At 35.1% G+C, this 25,845-nt stretch overlaps 1 protein-coding gene across 7 annotated transcripts in view; it reads right to left on the bottom strand.

The window, feature by feature from the left end:
- wge (BAH domain and coiled-coil containing protein winged eye) overlaps positions 1 to 25,845 on the bottom strand; it is a 137,047-nt gene that overhangs the window by 71,642 nt on the left and 39,560 nt on the right. For all 7 annotated transcript variants that reach the window (XM_090180377.1, XM_090180378.1, XM_090180380.1 and 4 more), the window contains exons 2-3: positions 8,090 to 8,695; positions 378 to 840 (exon numbers count right to left, since the gene is read on the bottom strand). In XM_090180377.1, the coding sequence (XP_090036503.1) occupies positions 378 to 663 (286 nt within the window). In that variant the 5' untranslated portion in view covers positions 664 to 840; positions 8,090 to 8,695. The remainder of the gene's footprint in view (positions 1 to 377; positions 841 to 8,089; positions 8,696 to 25,845) is intronic.

A 25,845-nucleotide genomic window follows, 5' to 3' on the forward strand; every position in this document is an offset into this window, starting at 1 on the left:
TCCGGGTTTTCCAGGTCGTGTACGAACCCTGTCTAAAGCTGAACGTTTACCATATATTTTAATGTACGATATTAAATTAATAACAATACCGGAAGTTAATAGGCGTAAAGTATCCCGAGCTGAAAATCGGTACGGTTTCTATTCCTCTTTCATATAATTTTATATATTCTTTAATATGGGAAAAAACGCAGTTAAGACGCAAAAAAGGTTAGGCCTAACGGAGATTTTTTGCGTCCACGCGTGGAGTTTTAACCCAAATGACTAACTATCCCTAAGCCTTGGGACCTCTTTTTTAGCGCCAACACTCGCTACCTGCCTTTACAGCAATGTTAGGAAAAAGCCAGCCTTTAGAGAGAGAAAAGTGTAGAAAAACTCACCCGTGCCGATGGAGAGCGCTCCGGGAGAAAATCGAGCGTGGAATGCGGCGGTGGCGTCCGTAATCGGCGGAGGCACGGTGCTCGTCGATCCGCTGGCGGCGCCGCTGGTCGTCGGCCCCCGTCCCAGCTCCGGGTAGACGGCGGCGACGGCGGCCGCCGCGGCCCGATACTGGGCTGCGTGGGCCGCTACCGCCGTCGCCGTGGCCGGATCCATGGCCGGGTACGCGGCTTGTGCCGCAGCGGCTGCAGCTCGGCTAGCCGCGAGGCGTCGTTCGAATTCGTCCATTTTGGTTGATTAATCGATTGGTGGCGAGGGTGTTGTCGGGGTTCGGGGACAATGTAGCCGTAACACAACGGCTTCTTCCCCGGGACTGTCGTCACTTTTGCGTCGCCGCTACAAGACGCGTTTTTATTTGGCCGTTTCTTGGGACTCGGATTCGGGTGACACCTCGTTCATAATTACCTGCAACGATTCAAAGAAAAACATTTGCGTTAAGGTCATTTCCATTGTTGTCGTAGCAGTTACAACTATTTTGCTGATTTAGTGAAATAGTCTATTCATTGCGGTTTATTTTGCTGTAAGTAAAATAACCTACCGAAGCGCGTATAAGTATGAATTATATACACATTCAAGGTATAGGTATATGATTAAGTGTGACAGTTAGGCAAAAAAATTATGATATCATAAGTATTACTAAAACATTCTACGTCCACCTCAGTCAGTATAGTTATAAGTAGATGATTGTTATCCTAAAAGTGTGACAATTATTCACAATCTTTAGCATAAGTCTATAATATTATCCTATAAGTTTGTCACTTTGGGGAATATTTTACTGAGAGCTAGTCACGGAGTGACGTCATCACAAGATGAAAATCTCCCCCTAGCGAGGCGCTGTCAAAGGCTAAGTGTGACGCGAGTGCAAGCGGCCTCAAAATGAAGCACGTATTGCAGTCTGTTATGTATATAGCTTTCAGTAAATGTGAAGAATAAGAAGTGTCACACTTCTGTAAAATATTATACACTTATGATATTACTAATCATAGGCGTGTAATTTCCGAGGATATTTAAGTCCAAATAGTTATTCGTATATAATTACGAGCCCATAAGTGTGACAATTAGGCAAAATAATTATTGATAGCATAAGTAAATATCCCGAAACATTCTACACACATCTAAGTCGTTATAGGCATAGGCATATAATTATTGACCACAATGTTACTGTTCGTGATTACGATAAGTGTGACAGTTAATCAAAATAAATACTGGTAACATAAGTAACGAAAATTTAGCTTCTCGCGTTGCCCGCTACGAGGCTCTGTACAAACGGAGGAGGCTCATTCTTGTGTAATATCTGTATAAACAGATGAAAGTTTCAAAGAAAATTCGAATGTTATTTACTATTTTGGTCCAGCTTCAGTTTAAAATGGACAAATTGGGCATTGAATTTTACGATTATTAATTGGCACAAATTTAGCCTTTATCACTTAATTATTATCAGGAAGGCGAAATTGTAAATAAGTCGTTAATTTTTGACAAAACTAAGTAAGTTTTAGGTTAACATAAATATTTTCTGGCGTCGCCCCTGTTCGTTTCTCAAATGAGCACATGAAAATATTTATGTTAACCTTCAATTTGTTACATATTTAGAATTAAACAAAAAAGATTACTTCTAGGAACTAAAGATGGCGACAGAACCCGTCTACATTTATTATTTTAAATGGCTTGGTGAGATGTTTAGATATTTCTCAATTTCTGTGAAAACGACTTTGGTGAATATCTTTTGAACCAATGCGTCGATTTGAATAATTCCAACACTTTCTAAATATAAATCAACCCCGGTGAACACGAAAATCAGGTTTAAAATGACCTGAGATCAAAAATAAAAAAGTTGACACCCCCTCTTTTAGGCCAAAATAGTTCAAATTATAAGTCTATCCAGAAAATGATTTTGGCCAATTTGTAGCTAAACATTTTATTAATCTATTACCGATGTCCGCTTCGACTTGATGCAACTATACAAGAAATGACGGGCGAAAATGTTCGAAATCTCCCACGGGCAAAGACTTTTTGAACAGAGTGTACAGCAAAATAGTTAATTTTCATCCAATCGATATCGTTAATTTTGATAGATTAATAGATAGCTCCTAAACAAAGTGGAGACAGAAGTGCAAGAATTCACGCAGCTTCGGAAAAAATTCGTACCACAGCTGGAGTGTTTCAGTCCGTACGGACATCGCTTCTTCGTCGCTGCCGACTTGGTTTAGGAGCTGGAGGACGACCTTTTGAACGTTTGCTTTAAAAAATAAAACTGTGTTTCGCACTCGACAATTTAGTGTTTTTTGTTGTAGTAAAATTTCCTACTACCCCTTTAAAACCGGTTTTCTATTTGGGTTCTTATGTTCGTTAGAAGCTTAAGTTTAGGCGTTTTTAGGTCAAACTTTAACGCTCTTTAAGCGCTTTTCCTATTCGTCGCAAGGATAGCGACAAAGACAGTCATACATCTTTACTTAACCCCTATAACACCTCAAAGTTACTGTACTGACTTCTCAAACACCCTGTATATCGTTTCGCTTAGGCGTGGGAATAGTTACATTTTGATAAACGATACCACAGATTTTACAGAATAAAATTCCTTGAGATTCCCTGACCTTTCCAGAGATTTTGTAAATTTGTATCTATATTTTGGTAAACGTTTTCCATTTGAACCAAAATGAAAATTCCCTAGCTTTCCCTGGAATTTTAGACCCATTTTCAAATTCCCCAACTTTTCCAGGTTTTCCAAGGAACAGTGGCACCCTTTCTCAGGCGTTTTTTTGAAATATCAACGGGCTCCAAAGAAGGTGTAAGTTCCAAACGAATAATAATATTAGAAGGTTAAGTAGATGAATACTTCTAGCGTACGAGATTTTATAAACTTCTGGTTGCACGAATCCATTTTTGGTGCATTAACCACTGCCTTCTATAATACTGTATTATAGAAGGCAGTGCATTAACAAAAAGAGATTTCGAAAAGAACGCTAAACATTTTCACACCAATACGGTAGATTAATTTCATAGAAATCGCCTAGAGCAGTGTTTCCCAAACTGCGTACTTAGGTTGCAGCTTGGATAAATAATAGTAGTTCCTACTAGTAGAAACTACTATGATTTATCTAAGGTAGCAGGGGTTCTGTGAAACTATTTCGGTTAAGAAATATAAAGTGCTAATAGCTCATAGAGCCTAAATTTGTTTATTTAGGCTTTCTTGGGTATAAATTAGAGTCCGACGCCGCCGATTATCACGCCGGGTTTTTGCCTCATTTTCGGCGCTCCGCCGCTGATAGGTCAATTTTTCAGCGCGACGCCGTGCTATTTCCAATTTCTTCGCGAAAAACCCAAAAATATCAAAGCCAGACAATTCTACTATTCCAAGCTTGGGTTAAATTTATTGCTAGCATTGTGTTTTTAAATAAAGAATACGTGTTTCATTACAATTTCAATTTTGAATATTCTTTGATGCATTTTTAAGGCGCACAGAAATAACCGTACGCCGCCGCCGAAACTAGATGGTCGGCGCGCCGCCGCTAAACGCTCTTAAAATTAGTAACGTCGCCGCCGACAATTTAACATCGACGTCGACTCTAGTATAAATAACCTTCGTTTTCGTGAAAAAAATACGCATGTTTAGTTTAGTCTCAAATTTGATTCCGTTTTTCGCGATTCCAGCTGCACAATGTTATTTAAATTATTAATCCGGGTGTTTTTTCGCTATAATAAACCTAGAATATATTTCTCCACTAAACAAATAAATAGACTTTAACCAGAGGTGCTTCTAAAATAAATACATAAAAAAAGGTGTTTTTACGTGCTTAAAGGTTGAAAATGTAATATAAACGATCAATTAGGGTTACTTAAATAATTATGAAATAATTAGGGTTTAATAAAGTGAAAGAAACCTAATCCTAATTAAATTAAAAATAGATTTGTGTGTTTTTGAGTTTGAACAGGTCACTTCCATTTTGGGTGCGTCTTAATCATAGTAAAATGATTAAATCAGGGTAACCAAGATTAAGAAATCTAATCAAGGATAGAAAATCTAATCACGATTTAAACGAGATTTAATCATTATAATCATGATCTAATTTTTTTAATCCGGATTTAATCATTGTAATCAAATTTAATCATTTTAATTATATTTAATTATTTTAATCACGATTTAATCAATATAATCGGTCGAATAGAGATTTTAAAATTAAAATCATCCGCTCGTTCTTATCACGCACAATTATAATCATTCCAATCACCAATATAATCATTCTGATTCCCGTTCTAATTTTTAATTGCTATTTAATCATACTTATCACGATTTAATCATTTCAATCAGGATTTAATAATTTTAGTCATTTAATCATTAATAAATCAGATTTAAACATTCTAATCATGATTAAACGTGATTTGATCAACATAATCGGCATTAAATTGAATTTAATCAAAATAATCACGATTAAATCAATTTAATCTTTCGAGGGGTGCGTCGTTAATCGAGGAAGTGACCTGCCCCTCGTTGAAACCATAACTATTTTCTATTTAAACAAATTGTAGAATTTATCTACATAAAAAGTTATTCTACCAAAGACGAAACCACAGAAAAATTTACCTAAAACTGAAACTAAATCTTAATATTCACAGGGTTTTCTCTTAAACCTGTTGGCTTTTAAAATTCAAATGATATTTTCCCAAAATTAATTTTTCCGATTAACTATTTGTTAACGCTCAGGTGGTCGAACGTATCATAGCCTAAACAACGTTACATAAAACAAAATAACTGAAGTGTGGTTGGCGTGTTATAGAGCGATTCAGCTCCGGCTATCAAACGCCTACGGAGAGCGTGTGGGAGAACATTCTGCGCGCAATAAGGCTATACAAGACCGCGATCCTATAAGGTCTCCAAAACACATTTTCTAGCGGCTGCTTATTGAAACAGTTGCAATAAACTAGTCTGCCACCGTTTTCGCTTTCGGCCAAAATAGAAAACGTTCATGATGGGCAAACCCGGAATGCGATTGATCCGTAATTACGCCTACCGGTTTCGCGTTTTCATTACTTCGTACGCCGACTGCAAAAACACGTCATTTTACATAATATTATCTCTATCTCTATCGGGATATGACGATACCTCTATAGCTATTCCACAAATCGGAAAAATAAAAATTTGAAACATAAATTACTTTTTAAGGGTTTTTAATTTTTTTAACTTTTTAAATATATCTAATAACAGTTGATAGTGTTACATTGTTAATCAGAGAAACTAGTCTAGAGGTTTAGTTTTACTTTTAGATTCGGAAAAATGAGGCGAAAATGCCGCTTTATTTTAATTTTTTAAATTTCCGAGCGGAAAATTTCCTTACTTCGATCAGGGTTCGTACAAAATTTCCAGAATTAAATTCCCTGACATTTACAGGTTTTCCCTGCCCAAATTGACAAATTTCCCTGACCATTTTTGTAGAATAAGTTAATGGTTTAAGATAAAAATCTTAAAAAATATTTTTTTTTTCAAAAATTTACTTGCCTGATTTTTTTGGGGTCATTTTAAAGTTCCCTTACATTTTGGAAACATTTTCAAATTCCCTGACGTTTTCCAGGTTTCCCAGGTAGTGTACGAACCGTATAGATACGAAAAAATTTAGAGATGCGCCAATATATCGGCTTATTTTTCCAATATCGGTATCGGCCAATATCGGCTTTGCTTATGCCGATATTGGCCGATACCGATATTGGATTTGTGATTGAAAATATGTATCAAGTAAAATGAAAAGAAACATATTCGGATATGCTCTTTCAAACTTTTTTTCATAAAATCAGAATAAAATGGTATGACAGTGTACTGAACCATCTTTTATAACTTACAAGGATTTTATCATTAAACTACTGTTATGATAGATAACTTTGTTTATATCGTCCGATATTACCGTCGATATCGGTGCATCCGGGCATCCCTAAAAATCTCCATACTCTACTAAGAAAATTTCACCACTCCGATATCAATATTTCCTTAGTACAATATCTTTACTAAAACAAGCCTTAAAATATTTTGCAAAACCCCCTAGTTTACCACAATTTGGTGTCTGGTATAAGACAATTGAGAGTTATTCTAAGTAAACGTTGGGTAATTTAGGTTATGATAAGGGTTTACTAGAAGATTAATATACGGGGTGTTTCAAAAGTTATGCAAAATGTTTAAGGATTAATTTGTAGGGGTGAGTTGAGAAGTATGTCGGTTTTTTCCCCAATTTTCCCTCGATGAGTTAAAAGAGCGCCAAACAGCTTCAAAATGTGGCCTAACAGACCCTGGAAGTAGGCTGCAACAAGCGCAAAACCAAGCAGCAGGGACTTTAAATACTGTTAAGTTTACTTTTTACGGTGGTTACCTCGATTTGTTCAAAAAAGTCCTTTTTCACCTATCACACGAACCAAAAACTAATGCTCGCATTTCCCTGCTGCTTGGTTTTGTGCTTGTTGCAGCATACACCAAGGGCTAGTAGGCCACACTTTGAAGCTCTCTGGCGCTCTTTTAACTCATCGTAGGAAAATGCGGGAAAAAACAGGCATACATCTCAACTCACCCCCACAACTCCTTAAAATTTGTGCATAACCTTTTGAAACACCCTGTATACTATCGACCCACTGGTATGGAAACACGCGTATTTCTTGATTTAAATATCGTATTTTGTTAATTTCTGTTCTTTAGATAAAACTACTTTACGATAGGGGCTTGGATAAAGATAATTTGTTTCAAGTGGGGATAAGGATGGGTTGAAATTTAGTGAAGATTTGGCCTAAGATAAGAGTTAGGATAAGGTTGGTTCGAATCACGTAGCTAGCATGGGTGGCACCCGGTGCGGATGTCATGGTGTGCTACTTACTAGTCAAAACGTGCAATTTTTTTTTTTGAATTTCTTTAAATTGTGTAAGTTTTTATTTTTTTCACGGTCGGATGTCAATCCCAAAACGGCCCTAAACGGGGGACCCCCCCCTAGCTACGCCACTGTTTGGTTCAAATTACGTTAACTATGATAGTTGCTTAGATTAGAATTGTATAGGTTATAATAGGGGTTAGAAACAGGTTTGGTTTCAATAGGTTTATGATAAAAGTTAGGTTAAATTAGTTTGTATTTAGGTTTGGTTCAAATAAAGTCAAAATAGGCGTTAATTCGTTTAGAATAGGTGTTAAGATAAGGTTTATTAAGTGTTAAAACAAAAGATTTGCATAAAGTTAAAGATAGTTTCGCGGTAAAACTAAAAAAATAATTAGTTAAGAAATACGTTCTGATAAATATTATTACTGTAACTTAGGAGCAACAAACACAGCACCCCACACAAGGAGAACGCAACCCATCAAAAGTCGTGCATTTCGTTGCGTACAGTTTTTATTGATTAGGCGCATTATCGCCTGCTGCCGTCACAAGGGAAACATTCGGAAATTGTCTCCCCCCCCCCCCGCCCATAAAACGTTCAGCGTAAAGGTTCGTCCAATGAAATTTGTACGCAACACTGCGTTAGCGTGTTTAAAGGCTAGCTGCGTTCTCCTTGTGTTTGTTGCTCCTAGCTGTAACTAACTCGTTACTGCCAATCAGAGCAGGAATTAATTATACCCACAATTGATACAGTGCCTAAAAGCAGTGTTGAATAACCGGCACTTATCGAGACGCGTAATAAATATTCAAATACTCACTGAATCGGGGGGCGAATGGGGTCTCAATGTCAGTCGGTAATCCGATCTCGATAATCGCAAATCTACGATGTTTGATCAATCGATAACGCGAAGAATATCGTCGTTTATCGAAGAGCAACTTGGCCGGATAACGCAGCCACTAAACAGTTCATCCCGTCGCCACGAGAGGACGCGTTTTACCGCACCACCACACTATACCGAAACAGGAGACCTCCTTCCCCCTGTCCTCCGTACCGGGGGGGGGGGCGATCCTCTCCGGGGACTGGCTATATAGCGTCGTCTCGAGGGGTTTCAACCCCTCTAATTCCTTCCCCCACTGCAATATCTTCCGCCGGCAAGTCCTGGCCTGCTTTTCGCGGGTTGCGCCCCCGAATTTCCTTCCCCCACTGCCGCTTCCGAGAGCGAGTCCAAGTTTTTTTCGCGTCCGAGAGTGTAAAAGAGAAACCGTTTATCCTTTGTTCGGTCTCTTCTTTCTTCTCGCGGGCGGAATATTTTCGGTTTCTTTGTTTTTGGCTTGATCGTGGCGGGAAACGGAGAACTATTTCATCTTCTTCCTCACTTTGCTTTCCGCAACGCGCTGGATCCTTTATTTATCGCCTTCAACAACTGCAAAGAGAAAAGAAAACGCTTGCTTACAAACAAAGATCTCTTTTACTTCGGTTCGTGTATTTTGAGATCAAGCGCGAACCAACGCAATAATAGTCGTTCAATCGATATCGATGGACGCTGGGAACTTTTACAGTGTTGCCACAATATTATCTCCTGTTTTCCGTGACCATTTTAAGTTATTTCTCTGACTTTTTAAGGCCGAAGTTAGACAGTTTTAACTTTTATTTATCAGAATTTAATAAATTTCATAAACTTATTTTTCAGTACCAAAGTTATTTCAATTATCTAAATAATAATAGCAAGATTTGCCATAGATTCCCTGACTTTTCCCTGAATTTTTTTTCAAATTCTTAAAATTCCCGAACCTTTCCCTCACTTTTTAGGCCCATTTTTTAAATTCCCTTGGTTCCCTTAAATATTATTATATACATTTATAATTTCTGGTTAAATATCTGGACTTTTTAATTTAACGTCTGCGATTCATTTAAATCCAAGATTAAGATTTTACTTTAAATAAGTTCCGCACTAGCTCAATTCACTTTATTTAGAGAAATAATTTAGCAGTTGAAAAAATTGTATGTATCTAAAATGATGTATTTAGCAATCTAGCAAACGACCTAGACAGTTTCACAATAATCGATATTTCGTTAAAAAATATCCGAAAATAAGTACATAAATTAGGCTATAATCTATTATCTCACCCAAATTTGGCAACTCAGCCCCAAATATTTTACTAAAATAGCACAAATTTTAAATTTGTTTAAAACAATTTTTGGCGATTTAAAAAAATAATATTTGCCACTATTTGCCAGTAAAGGTATTATTAATCATGTCAGTATTGACCATTGTTTGGCAATTACCACTTCGGAAAACAGCACTTGAATATTGATAGTGGCGCCATCAACGGCCGTTTTTAAAAATTTCAGTTTGTAAAGAAGAATAAAATAAATTAGTAAATAATCAGAAAAGATTATACCACGAGAGCCTACAGCTCCTTACACTAACTATTACAGTTAACATCTACAAGTATGTATGATATTACATCATTTACATGGCGTAGCGGTCATTGAAGTGGTGTATTTTACCACATGACTCCACTATACAAAGGATGCACTCCAAAAAGGAACAGGTGTTGTGGCAGGATAATAATTGGGGAACAGGTGTTTCTACGCTTCGTTGCTATCGAGCCCTCCGTGGCCAAGCACTCCTGGCCCAAAAACATGAGGCCCTTTCCCATTCACGGAAAAACATTATTTTGTCAATTTCCTTGCTTTATTAATTACAAAAAATGAAAATCGATTTCTTGAAATTAAATCTGATATTTATATAATTTATTTTTGAATATTTTACTCAACTTTTTCCTTGGAAACTTTTGGTATGCGTAATGTAAACCAAAATTAAAATCTTAATTTAAGTCAATAACTACTTGTAATTTAGATTGCCATTGCTACAGCAACCATTTTTCTAAATATTTATATTATGCATGGAAGAATATTAAGTGATTGAAATCACAGATTTTTTAAAACTTATTTATATTATATTTGTATTAAAATAATGTAACGTGAAAACTTCCTGCTTTAACTAGAACTATATAAAACAAACGATTTAATTTTTATTTTATTATTTGATTATCAATTATAGTCCAATACTGGTATTACAAGTGCAAATAATAAAAATTAAGTTCTATTTAAACTAGAATGGTAATAAATGGCTTTTTTAAATTTTAATATTAAATGTTTAATTTTTATTTGAATATTTGATGTGGCCATGTTTTACTCTTGATGGTGTTTAGTAATCAGGGTGATCCAAATTCCCAGACATTTTTTCTGAATTTAAAAGCCAAAATTTGGCAATTTTAAGCATATTTTTGGCATCCGTTCGTTATCAAGGAACTGTGGCAACCCTGTTAAAGTCCCAATTAAAATTAGCGAATAAGTAGATTAGTCCATTAAGAAAAGGGATAATAAAGCTAAACCCCAAACAAATTCGAAAAAATTTAAAAAATTACTTATAGCTCGTACCAATAGGTCTTCGAGCAAACAAAAAGACGCGAAACTCGGATCAAATAGATCTTCGAGCGAAAAACTAAATTAAATTAAATTAAATAGCTAGAAATTCCAACGGTAGACCGGTTTCGTCCTATTTGGGACTCGTCAGTACCGTGCGGGAAATCTGGCTGGCGACTGTTATATCGAAAAGAGAAACTAAGCCTAAACATTAAAAATTTCAAAACGAGTTGCGTAGCAACGCAAAGCCGAATAGGGGGCGAGTGGTGGAGATAAGTATATACGCAATGTTAAGTTAAAAGGAACCACGCAGTCCATAGGTGGTTCCTTTTAACTTCAAGTCCCAATTAGTTAATTTCTAACCGGTATTTATTATAAACGGTACCCATATGCCACCAAAATTAATTTAAAATTCCCTGACTTTCCCAGTATAGCAATACATAAAAACGGCCGGTTGATTTTGATGTCAACTATACGTAATGAATGAAAGTTGGACAAGACAATGAAGACGCGAATCCTCAAAGGTCTATTTAATTAGCAGGCAAACTGCAAAGCTGATTTCTCCCCACTCAAATAAACGCTATAAGCTTATAAGCGTTTACTTAACAGTCTTTCTGGCTAAAACACACAAAAACGGCTTTACATCGACCGTCACCGCGTTAGCATAGAGGACTTACGCCATTAAGCGGGACTTGTTAGCTAAGCTATTTGGGGAAGTGGGTGGTTCGGTCCCTCTGGGGGAAAGGTCAAGGGATCAACTACGGCCAATTTCGCGCACGCGTTCTTCTGCAAAAGCAATTATCTTTTTCCCAGAAAAACGCTCGCAGTTATACCGTGTTCGTTTTGCCGCTCTGGTTTTAAGTCTTCATTGGACAAAATACTTCCAGATTAAAATTAGCTAACTTTGTCCTGTTTAATCTTACCGCTTTTATTCGCTTTTTCCTGGACTTTTTTCTTGTAACTTCCCAGGACTTCTTTCTTACAACTTTTAGAGATTTCCATTCTCCAATTTCACGGAAAAAATTAAACAATCTTTAACTTTAAATTTAATTTTAAGCTCAAAAATATTTATATTAAAATAATAGTTTTTATCAGCTCTATTTTAAAAAAAAATAATATATTTGTCAATCTATATTTTTTTACTAAATTATTAATAAAATTAATATAAATAATGAGAATAATCATAATTTTTATTATTTATAAAATCAATATAAATAATGAGAATAATCATAATTTTTATTATTTATAAAATCAATATAAATGAGACTAATCATAATTTAAATTATTAATAAAATCAATACAAATAATGATAATAATCATAATACTTAAGTATAATAATATAAAAATTAATAATAGTAGTATTTAATAATAATAATATAACAATAAACTATATTAGTTAATAATTATAATATAACAATAAATTATATTAGTTTATAATTATATAACAATACATTATATTAGTTTATAATTGTAATATAACAATAAATTATATTAGTTTATAATTGCAATATAACAATAAATTAAATTATATTAGTTTATAATTGCAATATAACAATAAATTAAATTATATTAGTTTATAATTGCAATATAACAATAAATTAAATTTATTTATTTAAAAATATAACAATAAATTAAATTTATTTATTTAAAAATGTAACAATATATTAAATTTATTTATTTATAAATAAACCAAAGAATTAAATTTATTTTTTATAAATATACCAAAGAATTAAACTTATTTATTTATAAATATACCAATAAATTAAATTTTTTTATTAATTAACCAATAAATTAAATTTATTTATTTATAAATATGAAAATAAATTATATTTATTTATAAATATACCAATAAATTATATTTATTTATAAATATACCAATAAATTATATTTATTTATAAATATACCAATAATTTATATTTATTTATAAATATACCAATAAATTATATTTATTTATAAATATACCAATAAATTATATTTATTTATAATTATAATGTATCATAATATTCGCAATAATAATGATGATAACTGGGTGAAACGACCTTACAGATGCTTTAGGGTTGTTGGAGCAACTGGTAAAATACATTGAAGAGGCGGAAGGCACCGGGAAAAACCGAGTGGGTTACGAGAAGGGAGGGGGGGGGGCGAGAAGGGAGAGGGGCTTTTCAGTCACGATTTCTTTATTGCTGAATGTCGTGCGAGTTCACGCGCGACCAATCCCCCCCTCCCTCCCTCAATCTGGCGCCCCCTTCTGGGAGTATCCGAGTACGCTTTAATAATCGTCGTCTCATTCTTTGGGCAACGAACGCGGCCAATTTGGAATTGAGCCGCATCGCAGCAACGAACGCCGACAAATGAGGAAACGAATCGGGTGTCGCACGGTTTGTTTGTCTCAATTAAACAATTAATTAAAAATGGCTTATCGACAATATGGTTATGGAGTTTTAATTTCCGCTAAGGAATTTCCCGGGTTGTTTATCATTTAGAAAGTACTCGTGCGAGTTCTACTGACATCGTGAGTAGAATGATTTCATTTAATCGAGTTCCGTTGGGTCCAAATATTTCGTTTTAAACGAGTCCCGTTAGATCGAAATATTTCCTTTAATCGAGTCCCGCTGGATCGAAAGATTTCCTTTAATCGAGTCCCGTTGGATCGAAATATTTCGTTTAATCGAGTCCCGCTGGATCGAAAGATTTTTTTTATATCGAGTCCCGTTGTTTCGAAAGTTGTCGTTAAATCGAGTCCCGCTGGATCGAAAGATTTTTTTTAATCGAGTCAAGTTGTTTCGAAAGTTGTCGTTAAATCGAGTCCCGTTGGATTGAAACATTTAGTTTAATCGAGTCCCGCTGGATCGAAACATTTCGTTTAATCGAGTCCCGCTGGATCGAAAGATTGTTTAATAGATTCCCACTTTATCGAAAGATTTTGTCCCTTTAGGTCGAATTTCACACCACACGATTATGTTTGAGATAAAACACGTAATCAGCATGGGCGTCCAAATGCCCCGTCACCATGGCAACGAAAATACGCCACACCCACGAGCTACCCGGGAAAATCACCTTTCTACCGGCAAAGTCACTAACACAGAATTAGTAACATATTACTGATTTCGCAATAGCAAAGACTCATCGCCCCAAAATAGCTCTTCTGCCGAAGTAGAACTTAAAGCTCGACTTAAAGCATTCTTGTTTTTTAGACACGCGGAAAAAAGGCGAATGATTTCTCATATTCCAGTTTTTGGGCGTATGCAAATCAATGACTTCCTAGTTTACACTGAAGGTAATGGAAGATATTTTTAGAGGAAATTTTCAACACTTAAATGGGAAGAGCTTCTATTTGCTGTTTTCCTAGTTTTAGTGTAATATCAGAAGTATATTTATAAGAAAGAGATATATTAAAGGGAATATAACCTGCAAAGCAATCTTTACGGAAGACCCCTTCAATTTTTCAAATGTCCCGGTACAGTGGCGCCAAACATTTTTAAAGCCGAAGGCAAGAGCGGCCAGAGCTGCAAGCGTTGGTGTTCCACACCAAATACCTGAGGTTATATTCCCTTTAATAATCCCAAGGCACCGCCCTAGGCCCAAGTCATCTAGCGACTTTTATTACCTCTCTATAATCATAAGTAACATAATGTATGTTACACTCCCAATAGCTTTAATGCTAATTTTCACGTCGTAGATTTTACCGACACTAAATTGTAAAAAAGCACAGCGGACTTTCACTGGTTTTTATTATTTTAACCATTACGCTTATTTTTTGGACCAATTGATGAATAATACGAATGAAATGGTAATGCAAACCAAAATTACAGGGTTAGCCCTTTTTTGAATATTTTCATAAAAATCAAACCAATCGATTTTTATATTTAAATCTAATTTTATTGACTAAATTAATTTTTATACAATTAACGGGTATTTTAATTTTATCAGTTAGATAATCTTGAATTAAATTAAATCTTAATTGAATTTAATTAGTATTTAATATTTTAGTTTGCTCAGTTTTTAATTTTTAAAGAACCAATTTTTTATAGGTGTAACTAAAGTAGTTTTACTCTCTCTTTTTTATCTAACCTATTTTTTGCCATTTTTTATTCCTCCAATGAAATAAACTAAAATCAATAAAAATCAATTAAACTAAAATCAATAAAAATCAATTAAACTAAAATTAATAAAAACCAATATGATCCAAATAAATAAAAAAACAATTAAATTAAAATCAAACAAATTCAATTAAATTAAAATAAATTAATATAATCTCTTAAAACTAAAAATCAATAAAATCCTTTAATTTAAAATAAAAAAATTAAACGTTATAAAAAAACCATGATAATCAGTTTTTAAAAAAGAAATCGTTTCAAAGATCAAAATTGTAAGTGGCGACTGGCGAGATACGTCATATATAAATTTTATGAAACTACTTTAGAGCGGAAATAACTTGTAAATACATTAATATTTTGAAACGTTAGTGGGGATTTTGGAAACTGTCTATTTATTCTAAAACAATCTTAAAATAGGAAGTGTTTTGAATTACTAAAAATCACCTGGAAAATCTCGAAATCACGGTAAAAAAAACTAGAAATACTGTACGCAAAATACTGTTAATAAGTAAATATTAATATAATTTATCCGCCAATCGCTCGTAAGAAACATTATCAGCTTCTGATTAGAATAGGCGATATTATAAAGTCAGATATGCTTGCTCAACTTGTTAAAATGGGATAACGAAATAGTACAGTTGAAGCCTACGGATGAATTCATAGGCTCTTTGGTGGGAAAGCTAATGGAAGCATAGTGGAAGGTGGCCTTTCCCATCAAAACAAGAAGGCCACGTTACTTTATTATATCGCCTATTGCTCATCAGAAACTTCAATTTGAAGTCTAAGGACTTGATAAAGACAGAGGTAATCATATGAATTGACAAATTAAAGATGCTGAAGATCACTCAAAAATTGGGATAGATCAGAACATTCGCCAAAAATGTGTACGGGATTTTGGAATTCGGGATTTATCGTTGGATTTCAAGATTTCTCGTCGGATATCAAGATTTACAGTCCGATTTCAAGATTTGGAAAACATCTTCAGATTTTGAAGAAATGCAGGCTGAATTTCGTAATTCTTGAAAAGTGTACGGGATTTCTTTGAATGTCCGACCCCTCGGAATAAAGAAAACGTAACAAGAAATCAACCAAACGTAACTAAAAAGCCAACCAATCGTCACAGCGATAGTAATTTTCTGTTTCGTAAAGATTTCCCATTTAACTCATCCTAAACATATTAATAATCATTTTTAAAATAATATTAATTACAAATAACAAGCGAGTAACATTAGCAACGATTCAAGTTCATTCCTGGTCTGGTAAACAACGAGTTCCCGTCGCCAATGGTGCAAACGGAGCCCCTTTTAATCGCACCGGCTCTTGCATTTATGCATGATACCGCCTCGCTAAAAAACGTGTAACATCACCCTTCCATCTCTCATTCCACCTTGTTTCAGTTCTCACCCCCCCCCCCCCCGCTGTAAAACGCCTCTAGAGGTCCGGAGTGAAACCGGTAAGTGGGGCCCCCCTTAGCGTTCCCTACCCCCTCTACATAATGATTTTTTAATATGGGTAAAGGTACTATGTGGACTCCTCCCCGCTTTCCAACAGATCCCCCCCATTCTTCCTTCGCCCTTCTATAAATACAATCCCCCCACGTGGCGTTATCTACCCCTCCCCCCCCCCGTTCCCGGCTGAGCAGATTCGATCCTGCCGGGAATTTTAATGATAATCAAAACCACGCCCACTTTCGAAACAAAAAAAGTAAAAAAAAAATAAACGCGCGAATAAAATAAGAGAGTCGCCCATATTTCGAAGAGAGTCCGGGAGAGTCGTTACGGGCATCGCGTGCTTCGAAACGTTGCCATGCGGAAAGGTGTAACGCGGAGATCGCGAATTGTTCCGTGGGAAAAATAGACTAAACTAACAGATTATTTACGTGGACTTGGGAATTGACCCAAACGTTATGTACATACGAGAGTAGAAGTGAAAATATTATTATTGGAAATTTATTTGACAGTTTTTGTTTGTTTTATCTAAATATTTTTTTAAATTTTACTTCGCTTATTATCGAATTATTTTTCTTCATAATCACTTTGTTGAATAAATATTTAACTTATTATGTAACCACAGACTTAAATCGTTCTGTAGGGGTCTAGCGTCTCCCAAGTAGGGTCAAACCTTCCTATAGGTCTGTTGCTGAGTAACAGCAAAATTTAGTGATTTCAGTGACTAATAATTTAAAAAGTAGTAGAGGTGTGCAAATACCATTTTTGGGGATATTTATTTCAAAGCACGGCAAATACCAAATCGAATATTTATAACGTCAAATAATTTGGTCGAATATTTTTAGGGCTAAAATTTAGACCAGTTAACTGAACAAATACCAAATAGTATTTCGAATATCAAATTATTCGACGTATTTGGTTTTCAAATAGCAAAATAGTTTGCATATTTGTCAAATAAGTAATTGAAATCACTGTTCGTTTTACTTGAAAATAGTAAAATATTAAACCAAATACAGTATAGCCTAGAACAAAGTTCCCTGGACGAGCTTGGTAAATTAGTGGTATAATGACGGGCCCGTCCTAAAAGATGGTCTTTTAAATTTTACTATTTACTTAGCCTTCTCTAAGGCTCTTAATAAAAAACACTGAAGGGGGTCCATTGTCTCAGGCTGCAGGCGGGCCCATAATTTCATATTACGCCACTGTGGTAAATTCTAAATTATCATTCAAATTAATTCGAATTGTTGTACAAAATGTCTAAGTTTATTTTCAACCTTCCTTCGAACAATTTTTTCGATTTGATCAAAATTAGTTAATCGTAACCTACAAAAATATAGTGCATATCGAGGGGCTAACCACTCTTAGAAAATCTGTACACCGGATTACGCTTAGATTACCACTGCCAAAGGCAGGGACTTCAAAGATTACGCGTAATCCCATTAGTACAGTCAAAGGTACGGCTCTGTACACCGATTACGCGGAGTGATCAGCCCCTCGGTGCATATCAACTTATCAATTATCATACATATTTTAATTGGGTACCATGTCAAAATAATAATAATAAAAATAATTATAAATAATAAATAATAAATAAATAATAATCAGCTAGGCTAATACCCAAGGCACCACTCCAGGACCAAGTCTTCTAGCGACTTTTAATCTTTAGTAACTACTAACTACAATTGAAATCAAAGGACATGCTACATACTTCATAGTTTGCATACACTTAATTAAAATTTCAAGTTTTTAAATATATGCAAAACGCGACGGAGCAGATCTTTGGTTACAAATTAAAAAATTGCATTTATATTAATTTTATATCAATAATTATTAATTTAGTTAACTCAAAAATTCGAAACAGAAAAATCCATAAAGATACTTACTTCAACTTTCCTCCCTTGGACTTGGTTTACGTTTTAGACTCAATTTTAGTTTTACTTTGCTATTCTAGAAAATTCCATAACTAAAGAGAACACGCTAGTAATCTAACCAATAGGCGCTAGAATAAACAGCTTCTGCCTTTCGCTAAGAAGTTTTAATACAAACGGTATGGATAAGGGACGTGCAAGCTACATGTACTCTTTATACGGTCCTTGGCGCTGCGGCCTAAAACGAGGTGCCAGAAATAAGGACTAGTTCGAAAATTTCACTACGCTCTCCTGGGATGACCTTGAACTTCAACAAATTAGAAAAGGACCCGCGGTTATTCGACCAGTTTGCAAACTATTTGAAAATACCAAATACTTTTCCCCTATCTTTTCGAATATTCGACTATTTGATCAAAAAATTCGAATATTCGATTTGGTATTCGATCGAATTATTTGGTCGGACCAAATATTTTGCACACCCCTAAAAAATAGTGACTGAAAAGTGACCTTCCAAGCGCAGCTGCGGCACCAAAATGAACAAGCAACAAAATTATTAACTGGTGGAATTATTGGCTTTAAAAGTCGCTTGTAGACTTACGCCTAGAGATTGCCTTGGATATTAGTTTAGCTGATTTAAAAAAAAAATTCACATACATTCGCTAAATCACACGGCGTTCAATTTAGTCTTTTTTAAATAGTTTAGAAGAGATTTTTGATGACATGCAAAAATCGTAAAAACGTTTTCAATAGTGACTAATTTTTGAAAAAGTTACTTTTAATGACAGAATTTAAAAACCGTGATTTTCAGTGAGAAAGGTGACTCAGCAATAGCCCGTAAAATTAGTAATAAATTCTTAAACTCAAACTCATTTAAGACCCGGAAATTAACGAAAGAAAATAATACTTTTAAATCTTACGATTAGTCTCGGTTTATCGAAATCTTGAATTAAATAAAATTCCAAAATTAGTAAAATCTCAAAATCAACCTAAAAACCATAAAATCGATTTTGGTACATTTGTTCAAATTTCATTCGTCCGAACGGTGGTACAAAAGTTCGAATGATCATTTGTCCGTATGCCGGAAAACAGGATCGTATGTCCGAAAACGTATTTCATTTGCCCGAAAAATTTATCACAACTTTTGTTGGTGATTTAGTCGTTCAATTTATGTTAACTTTACTGGCGAATTTCATTTGTTCGAATAATCGTTTATACTTTTTTTCAAACATTAGGAATTGGTATTTTTTTTTAATATTGTTAATATAAGAAAATAGTAACATTAACGTGAACCTAACCTAACCTAACCTAACCTAAAATATCAACAAAACAGCAATAAGAAATACTAATTTAGCGACAGAATTCTGACAGGTGATTCTACCGATTCGGACGAATGAAACATTTGTTATTTCGGCGGTTCGGACGAATGAAATTCGAACAATTGTTCCACCGTTCGGACGATTGAAATTCGAACAATTGTTCCACCGTTCGGACGATTGAAATTCGAACAAATGTACCTACCCCATAAAATCATATAAGCAAAAATCTCAAAATCAGTTTAGGATTGGCACAATCTTGAAATAACTTAAAAATCATAAAATATCAAGTCAACGTAAAAAAACTCAGATTCGGATTGACGAAGTAACAATTAAAATCACAAATTCAGATTTAAATCTCAAAGTCTACATAATAATACCGAGAAAATCTCTTAAAAACCTAAGAATCAGATTCGGATTTCCGAAAATCTAGAAATAACTTTGATTGTGAGATTTCCGAAATCTACAACTGATTATCCCCTTAATATCTCAAAAATAATTTCGAAATACCGTCCATCAAACTTGGGCTCGACGCATGCTGATCCCTATTCCCCTCCCAGATGCTGACGGATGACTGTTACCGATGGCGTCGTGGTATTTGGAACTTCCGAAGGTCATCCTCAAAGTCCCTCCTCGCCGGTAATTACAATAATTTCGGTGACGTTTAATTCGGAGAGTGGAAGTCAAGTTGAAAGCAATTCCCATCGAGGTCCCCCCCAAAGAAACAGGCTTACAAATCAAATTAATTACGAATGTCATTCGTCGATTCGCTTCGCTTGATTTGAAAAGCGTAAATGGCATTTTTATTCCACGTTCTCTCCTAGACCAGGAATGTAATTATTTATACTTACAAGATTTGTTAGAGTACAATGACTATTTGCAGCGCAATCCACAGTCTGCCAGTACGCGCCTCCCTTACACGTCAATCAAATTAACCTAGGTATCTCATTGGTTCCGATGCCGGGGGTAAATTAGATGGATCCAGGGGTTCCGTGGAAATATTTCAAAAAATAAAAAGGTTAAAACTCCCAATAACAAATTTAAAGTTTGTTTACAAATAATTATAAATATTATTATTAAAAATAATAATAATTTTTATTAGAAATTACCAAGAATGTATTTATTTATACTCAGGGAGAATGAATATGTCGAGACAATCGACGGACACGTTGAGGCCCTAACCCCGTCACGCTATTTTTTTTATTAATAATTATAAATATTATTATTATTATAATAATTGTTTTATTAATAATTATATATATTTTTATTATAAATAATATTTTTTCACCCTCTTTGCCAAAAAAGGGTTCAAACATCCTTTTTACTTCCCCCTCGAAACCCCACCATTGATAGCGACACCTCAGCTCGCTCTCCCGACCTCTCCATGTGGAAGGATTAAGTCCGGCATTGTTAGCGCTGTCAAAATAGGCCGATAAAAATATTTCGCCTAAGTTGTTCTCTTTCCCTCACTACTAGAGGATTTCGGAAAGGGGGTAGGAAGGGGGAGAAAGTCTGTGACGTATGTTCAACAGCAGCGCCATCTATGTACAGATATCAAAACTATAAAAAACCTTAAAAACAAATTTCGTCTGCTGCCGTATTTTTGGGGGAAACATAAGCCTTAGACAGAATCGTGGCTTTACGCGAACGTTTCTTATGATTAACACGTAAATTATAAGTTAAAAATATAAAATGAATCGTCTAATTGGAATTGGAGGATCTGTTTGCCGTTTTATTTAAATGCTATTTAATTTACATTTATCAAAAACATTAACAAATCTTTTCTTTGGAGAATCCATCATTTCAAACTTGCCGATTCGCGAATTGCGAATTCGTTAGACTGCAAAAAAAATCGTCGAAGTTGGCCGTAAATTCAGACCAATCAGAGAAATCCTCTTTTTCGCAGGTTTACGCGGGGGGAGTACTGATGGGAAGTCTCCTCGTAGGATAATATTTTTATCGGCCTATTGTCAGCAGTGACAATGCCCTTGAGAACCGCGAAGTCCGAATTACAAGGTGACCGTCGCTTTCAATACGGGGATAGCGAAGGGAAAAGCAAAAAGATGTTTGAACCCTTTTTCGACACAGGGGGATGAAATTATCTGAAACTAGGCCTTTAAGCATAAAGGGTTTATTCAAAGGGAGTATGTAATTCAACGAATTTCACTTTTCTCCCACCAGGTTTAACAAGCGCTAATGCTGATTGGAGCGAGTCACGTTAAAACCAATCATAGCTAGTATTTGCAGACGATTTTACGATTTAGTTCCTAGTCCCTTTAAGAATACACTTAGTAAATAATAAGTGAAAATGTATCGCATAATCGCGTAAGATTAAGACGCATAAAAATCCATAATGCGCAGGGTTGGCTGGTATTAATGCCTATAAATTCCTCAGGTTTTCTCGTGTAGTATAACCCGAAAACATTGAGTCGTCGTGTACCCTTCTTCATCTTATATTTAACTTTATTTTATCTACTGTTTTTCGGTAAAAATACATTTTTTTCCTCAAGGTTTTTCCTACATTTTCCTTTAATTGAAAATTTCCTATTTTTTCTATACAATTTTCGAGGCATTTTCTTCGTCCCCCTGCACTTATACAAAATCAAAAATGAAACTAAAACTTCGTTCTGGCGAGACTTGTAAAAAACGAAACTAAAACTGAAACTTTGGTCTGGTCACGTGAGACTTGTAATAATACTCATTAACTTTTAGTTGATTTGTAATATTTATGCACGGTTAAACAAAAAGCGAAAAATAATTTAAAAGTAAAAAAAAGCAGTGTTAAAAACAAACTGATTTAAACAAAAAAAACTGGTTTAAACCCAAGAAAACGGGTTTTTGTTTTTTCTTATAAAAACTTTTTTTTCCAACCCTGCATTTCTGTAAGAGAAATGACAAAACAGTAATAACGCATAATTGTAATACCTACTAAAGTAAAAACGCATAATTGTAATACCTACTAAAGTAATTACGCGTAATTGTATTACCGACTAAAGTAAAAACGCATAATTGTAATACCTACTAAAGTAATAACGCATAATTGTAATACCTACTAAAGTAATAACGCATAATTGTAATACCTACTAAAGTAATAACGCATAATTGTAATACCTACTAAAGTAATTACGCGTAATTGTATTACCGACTAAAGTAAAAACGCATAATTGTAATACCTACTAAAGTAATAACGCATAATTGTAATACCTACTAAAGTAATAACGCATAATTGTAATACCTACTAAAGTAAAAACGCATAATTGTAATACCTACTAAAGTAATTACGCGTAATTGTATTACCGACTAAAGTAAAAACGCATAATTGTAATACCTACTAAAGTAATAACGCATAATTGTAATACCTACTAAAGTAATAACGCATAATTGTAATACCGACTAAAGTAATAACGCGTAATTGTAATACCGACTAAAGTAATAACGCATAATTAAAATAATAACCATTTAACCAACACAATTAAAATAATAACCATTTAACCAACACAATTAAATAAATAACCATTCAACAAACGCATAACAAACAAATAACGTATAATATTATACCTTATTAAGATTACGAAATAAAGAGAAATGCCGCGTAAAGCTTGTTTTCCACTAGCGCGCGTCATAATGTTATTTTCTTTACGCGCGTAAAAACGTTTGAACGTTTCAAAGCTGAGAAACGCGTCGTTGCGCGCGCCAGTGGAAAACAAGCATAAGAGTAATATCGAAAAAAAATAATAACACGTAACAGTAATAACCACTAAAGTGAAGCTTTAATGCAATAAAGCATAATATTACGTTAAGTATAGACTAGCGAGCATTAAGCCGCGTTCACAAAGTCGATAATTCTGAAGTAAAAGGAGGAAGAGCATTCCGCTTTCGGCCTTTCTCTTCCTCCTTCTGCACAAGGTCAGCAGTTCACAAAGACTTCCTTTACTCGCGCTAACAGTTAAGCAGCGTTCAGACTATGTGAAAATATTACGTTAGCATCGGTAGTGTCGTTTCGGTTATGTTGGTCACGTCGGTTCGTTCATTTCACTGTTCAGAAAGAAACCAACCTTGCACGGAGATTAACATAAAAGGTGATTGTTCATCCAATCAGAGCTCAGTAATAACGGCGGAAAAATTGAAATAATTTTTTATCCACCTCTGATTGGTTATAGTATTTCGATGGTTCTAAAGGTCGCCACTACCTAGAGTCAGCGCTGATGAGGCATAAGGCTAATTGTCTGCTATGAACGTTTTGAGCTTTAAACCGAGACGCCATCTAGGCAATCCGCAACGAATTGAAAATTTAAAGTCTCTGTTGAGAAGTCTGAACGGTGTAAGAAATCGAAAGAACCGACACGATCGACGCAAACGTAATATTTTCACATAGTCTGAACGCTGCTTTACACAGTTTTATTTGTGGCACCCATAGCGCACTGAATACACGAGGTAAGCAAAGTCTTTCGTTCCCTCGGGCTCCATTATCTCTCGAGAAAACAGGTGTTTGTGTATCACATGACCAACAAGACGTCATAACCGCTTCTCCATTGGCCAAAACTGGCACGTGATTTTCAGCCGAAGGTCGAAATATCACTCTGGAGTAGATACGGGTTGGCCGCCGATTTCCCTCTCGACTTGAGCAGTTTTCTCTCCCCTTTCGACGCCCGGCGGGTTTGCGAACCGCCGATTTCTAACTTCGTCTTCTACCTTACGCTTTCAACTTCAGCTATTTACCATTTTTAACGTCTTTGTGAACGCGGCTTTAGACTCGCGAGCATATAATATCGCGTAACATTAGGTGACTCGGTTCCTGCAGATAAATCACCAAAAATATAGAAGAAAAAGTGTTCGGTCCATTCTTGGAGCGTCGATTGTGCAATCGTAATTCCTTTTGTGGATTCAAGCCGACACAAAAGGGAAGGGTGAAGAGAGGTCCTACCGTCCTAGGAAGGGCGGAGGGTGTGAGTCCGGACCCCACCAATTCCTGTCCCCCGGCGCTTCATTTTTTTTGTCACGCGCCCCAACCAATCCCCCCCCCCCCACGTGCCGTTCCTTCAAAGAATACTTCTCTCCTCCAAGCGTGGGCCATGTTGCCTCTCTCGAGAGAGCTGGCGTTTTAATACAGCGTGGGGAACAAGTTCGGGAAAGACCCAAACATCGGTGGTCCGGTTTTAGGGACTCGATTGAAAACGGGCAAACTATTGCTGGGTGGCCACAGTATTTTCACAATCAAATTCCCTGACTTTTCCAGGTTTTCCCTGACCATCTCCTGAGACTTCCTGACTTATTTTGTGCCAACATTTTGTACTTTTTCACCTATATTTAAATAAAAGTTTCTTATTTGCAACTGAAATTAAATTCCCTGACATTTCCCTCATTTTTAGACTAATTTTTAAAATTCCCCGACTTTTCCCTGATCTTTATACTCATATTCAAATTTCCTGACTTTTCCCTGATCTTTATACTCATATTCAAATTTCCTGACTTTTCCCTGATCTTTATACTCATATTCAAATTCCCTGACTTTTCCCTGATCTTTATACTCATATTCAAATTTCCTGACTTTTCCCTGATCTTTATACTCATATTCAAGTTCCCTGACTTTTCCCTGATCTTTATACTCATATTCAAATTTCCTGACTTTTCCCTGATCTTTATACTCATATTCAAATTCCCTGACTTTTCCCTGATCTTTATACTCATATTCAAATTCCCTGACTTTTCCCTGATCTTTATACTCATATTCAATTTTCCTGACTTTTCCCTGATCTTTATACTCATATTCAAATTCCCTGACTTTTCCCTGATCTTTATACTCATATTCAAATTTCCTGACTTTTCCCTGATCTTTATACTCATATTCAAATTCCCTGACTTTTCCCTGATCTTTATACTCATATTCAAATTTCCTGACTTTTCCCTGATCTTTATACTCATATTCAAATTCCCTGACTTTTCCCTGATCTTTATACTCATATTCAAATTTCCTGACTTTTCCCTGATCTTTATACTCATATTCAAATTCCCTGACTTTTCCCTGATCTTTATACTCATATTCAAATTCCCTGACTTTTCCCTGATCTTTATACTCATATTCAATTTTCCTGACTTTTCCCTGATCTTTATACTCATATTCAAATTCCCTGACTTTTCCCTGATCTTTATACTCATATTCAAATTTCCTGACTTTTCCCTGATCTTTATACTCATATTCAAATTTCCTGACTTTTCCAGGAATTCCAGGTTTTCCAAGTTCCGTGGCAACCCTGTATTGGGTCGTATCATAAATTTAAATTTCATTCTAAGAAATTTTTAACATTGCTAGTCCAATTTTGTCACTTTTTACCAAAATATCGTTAATTATGAATCATTGAAATATTTTTGACGTTATTTACGACAATATTTACCAACAAAGCATTATTTACCCAAA

Source organism: Leiobunum rupestre, chromosome 1, assembly GCF_980474605.1.
Source record: "Leiobunum rupestre chromosome 1, qqLeiRupe1.1.hap1, whole genome shotgun sequence".
NCBI lineage: Eukaryota > Metazoa > Arthropoda > Arachnida > Opiliones > Sclerosomatidae > Leiobunum > Leiobunum rupestre.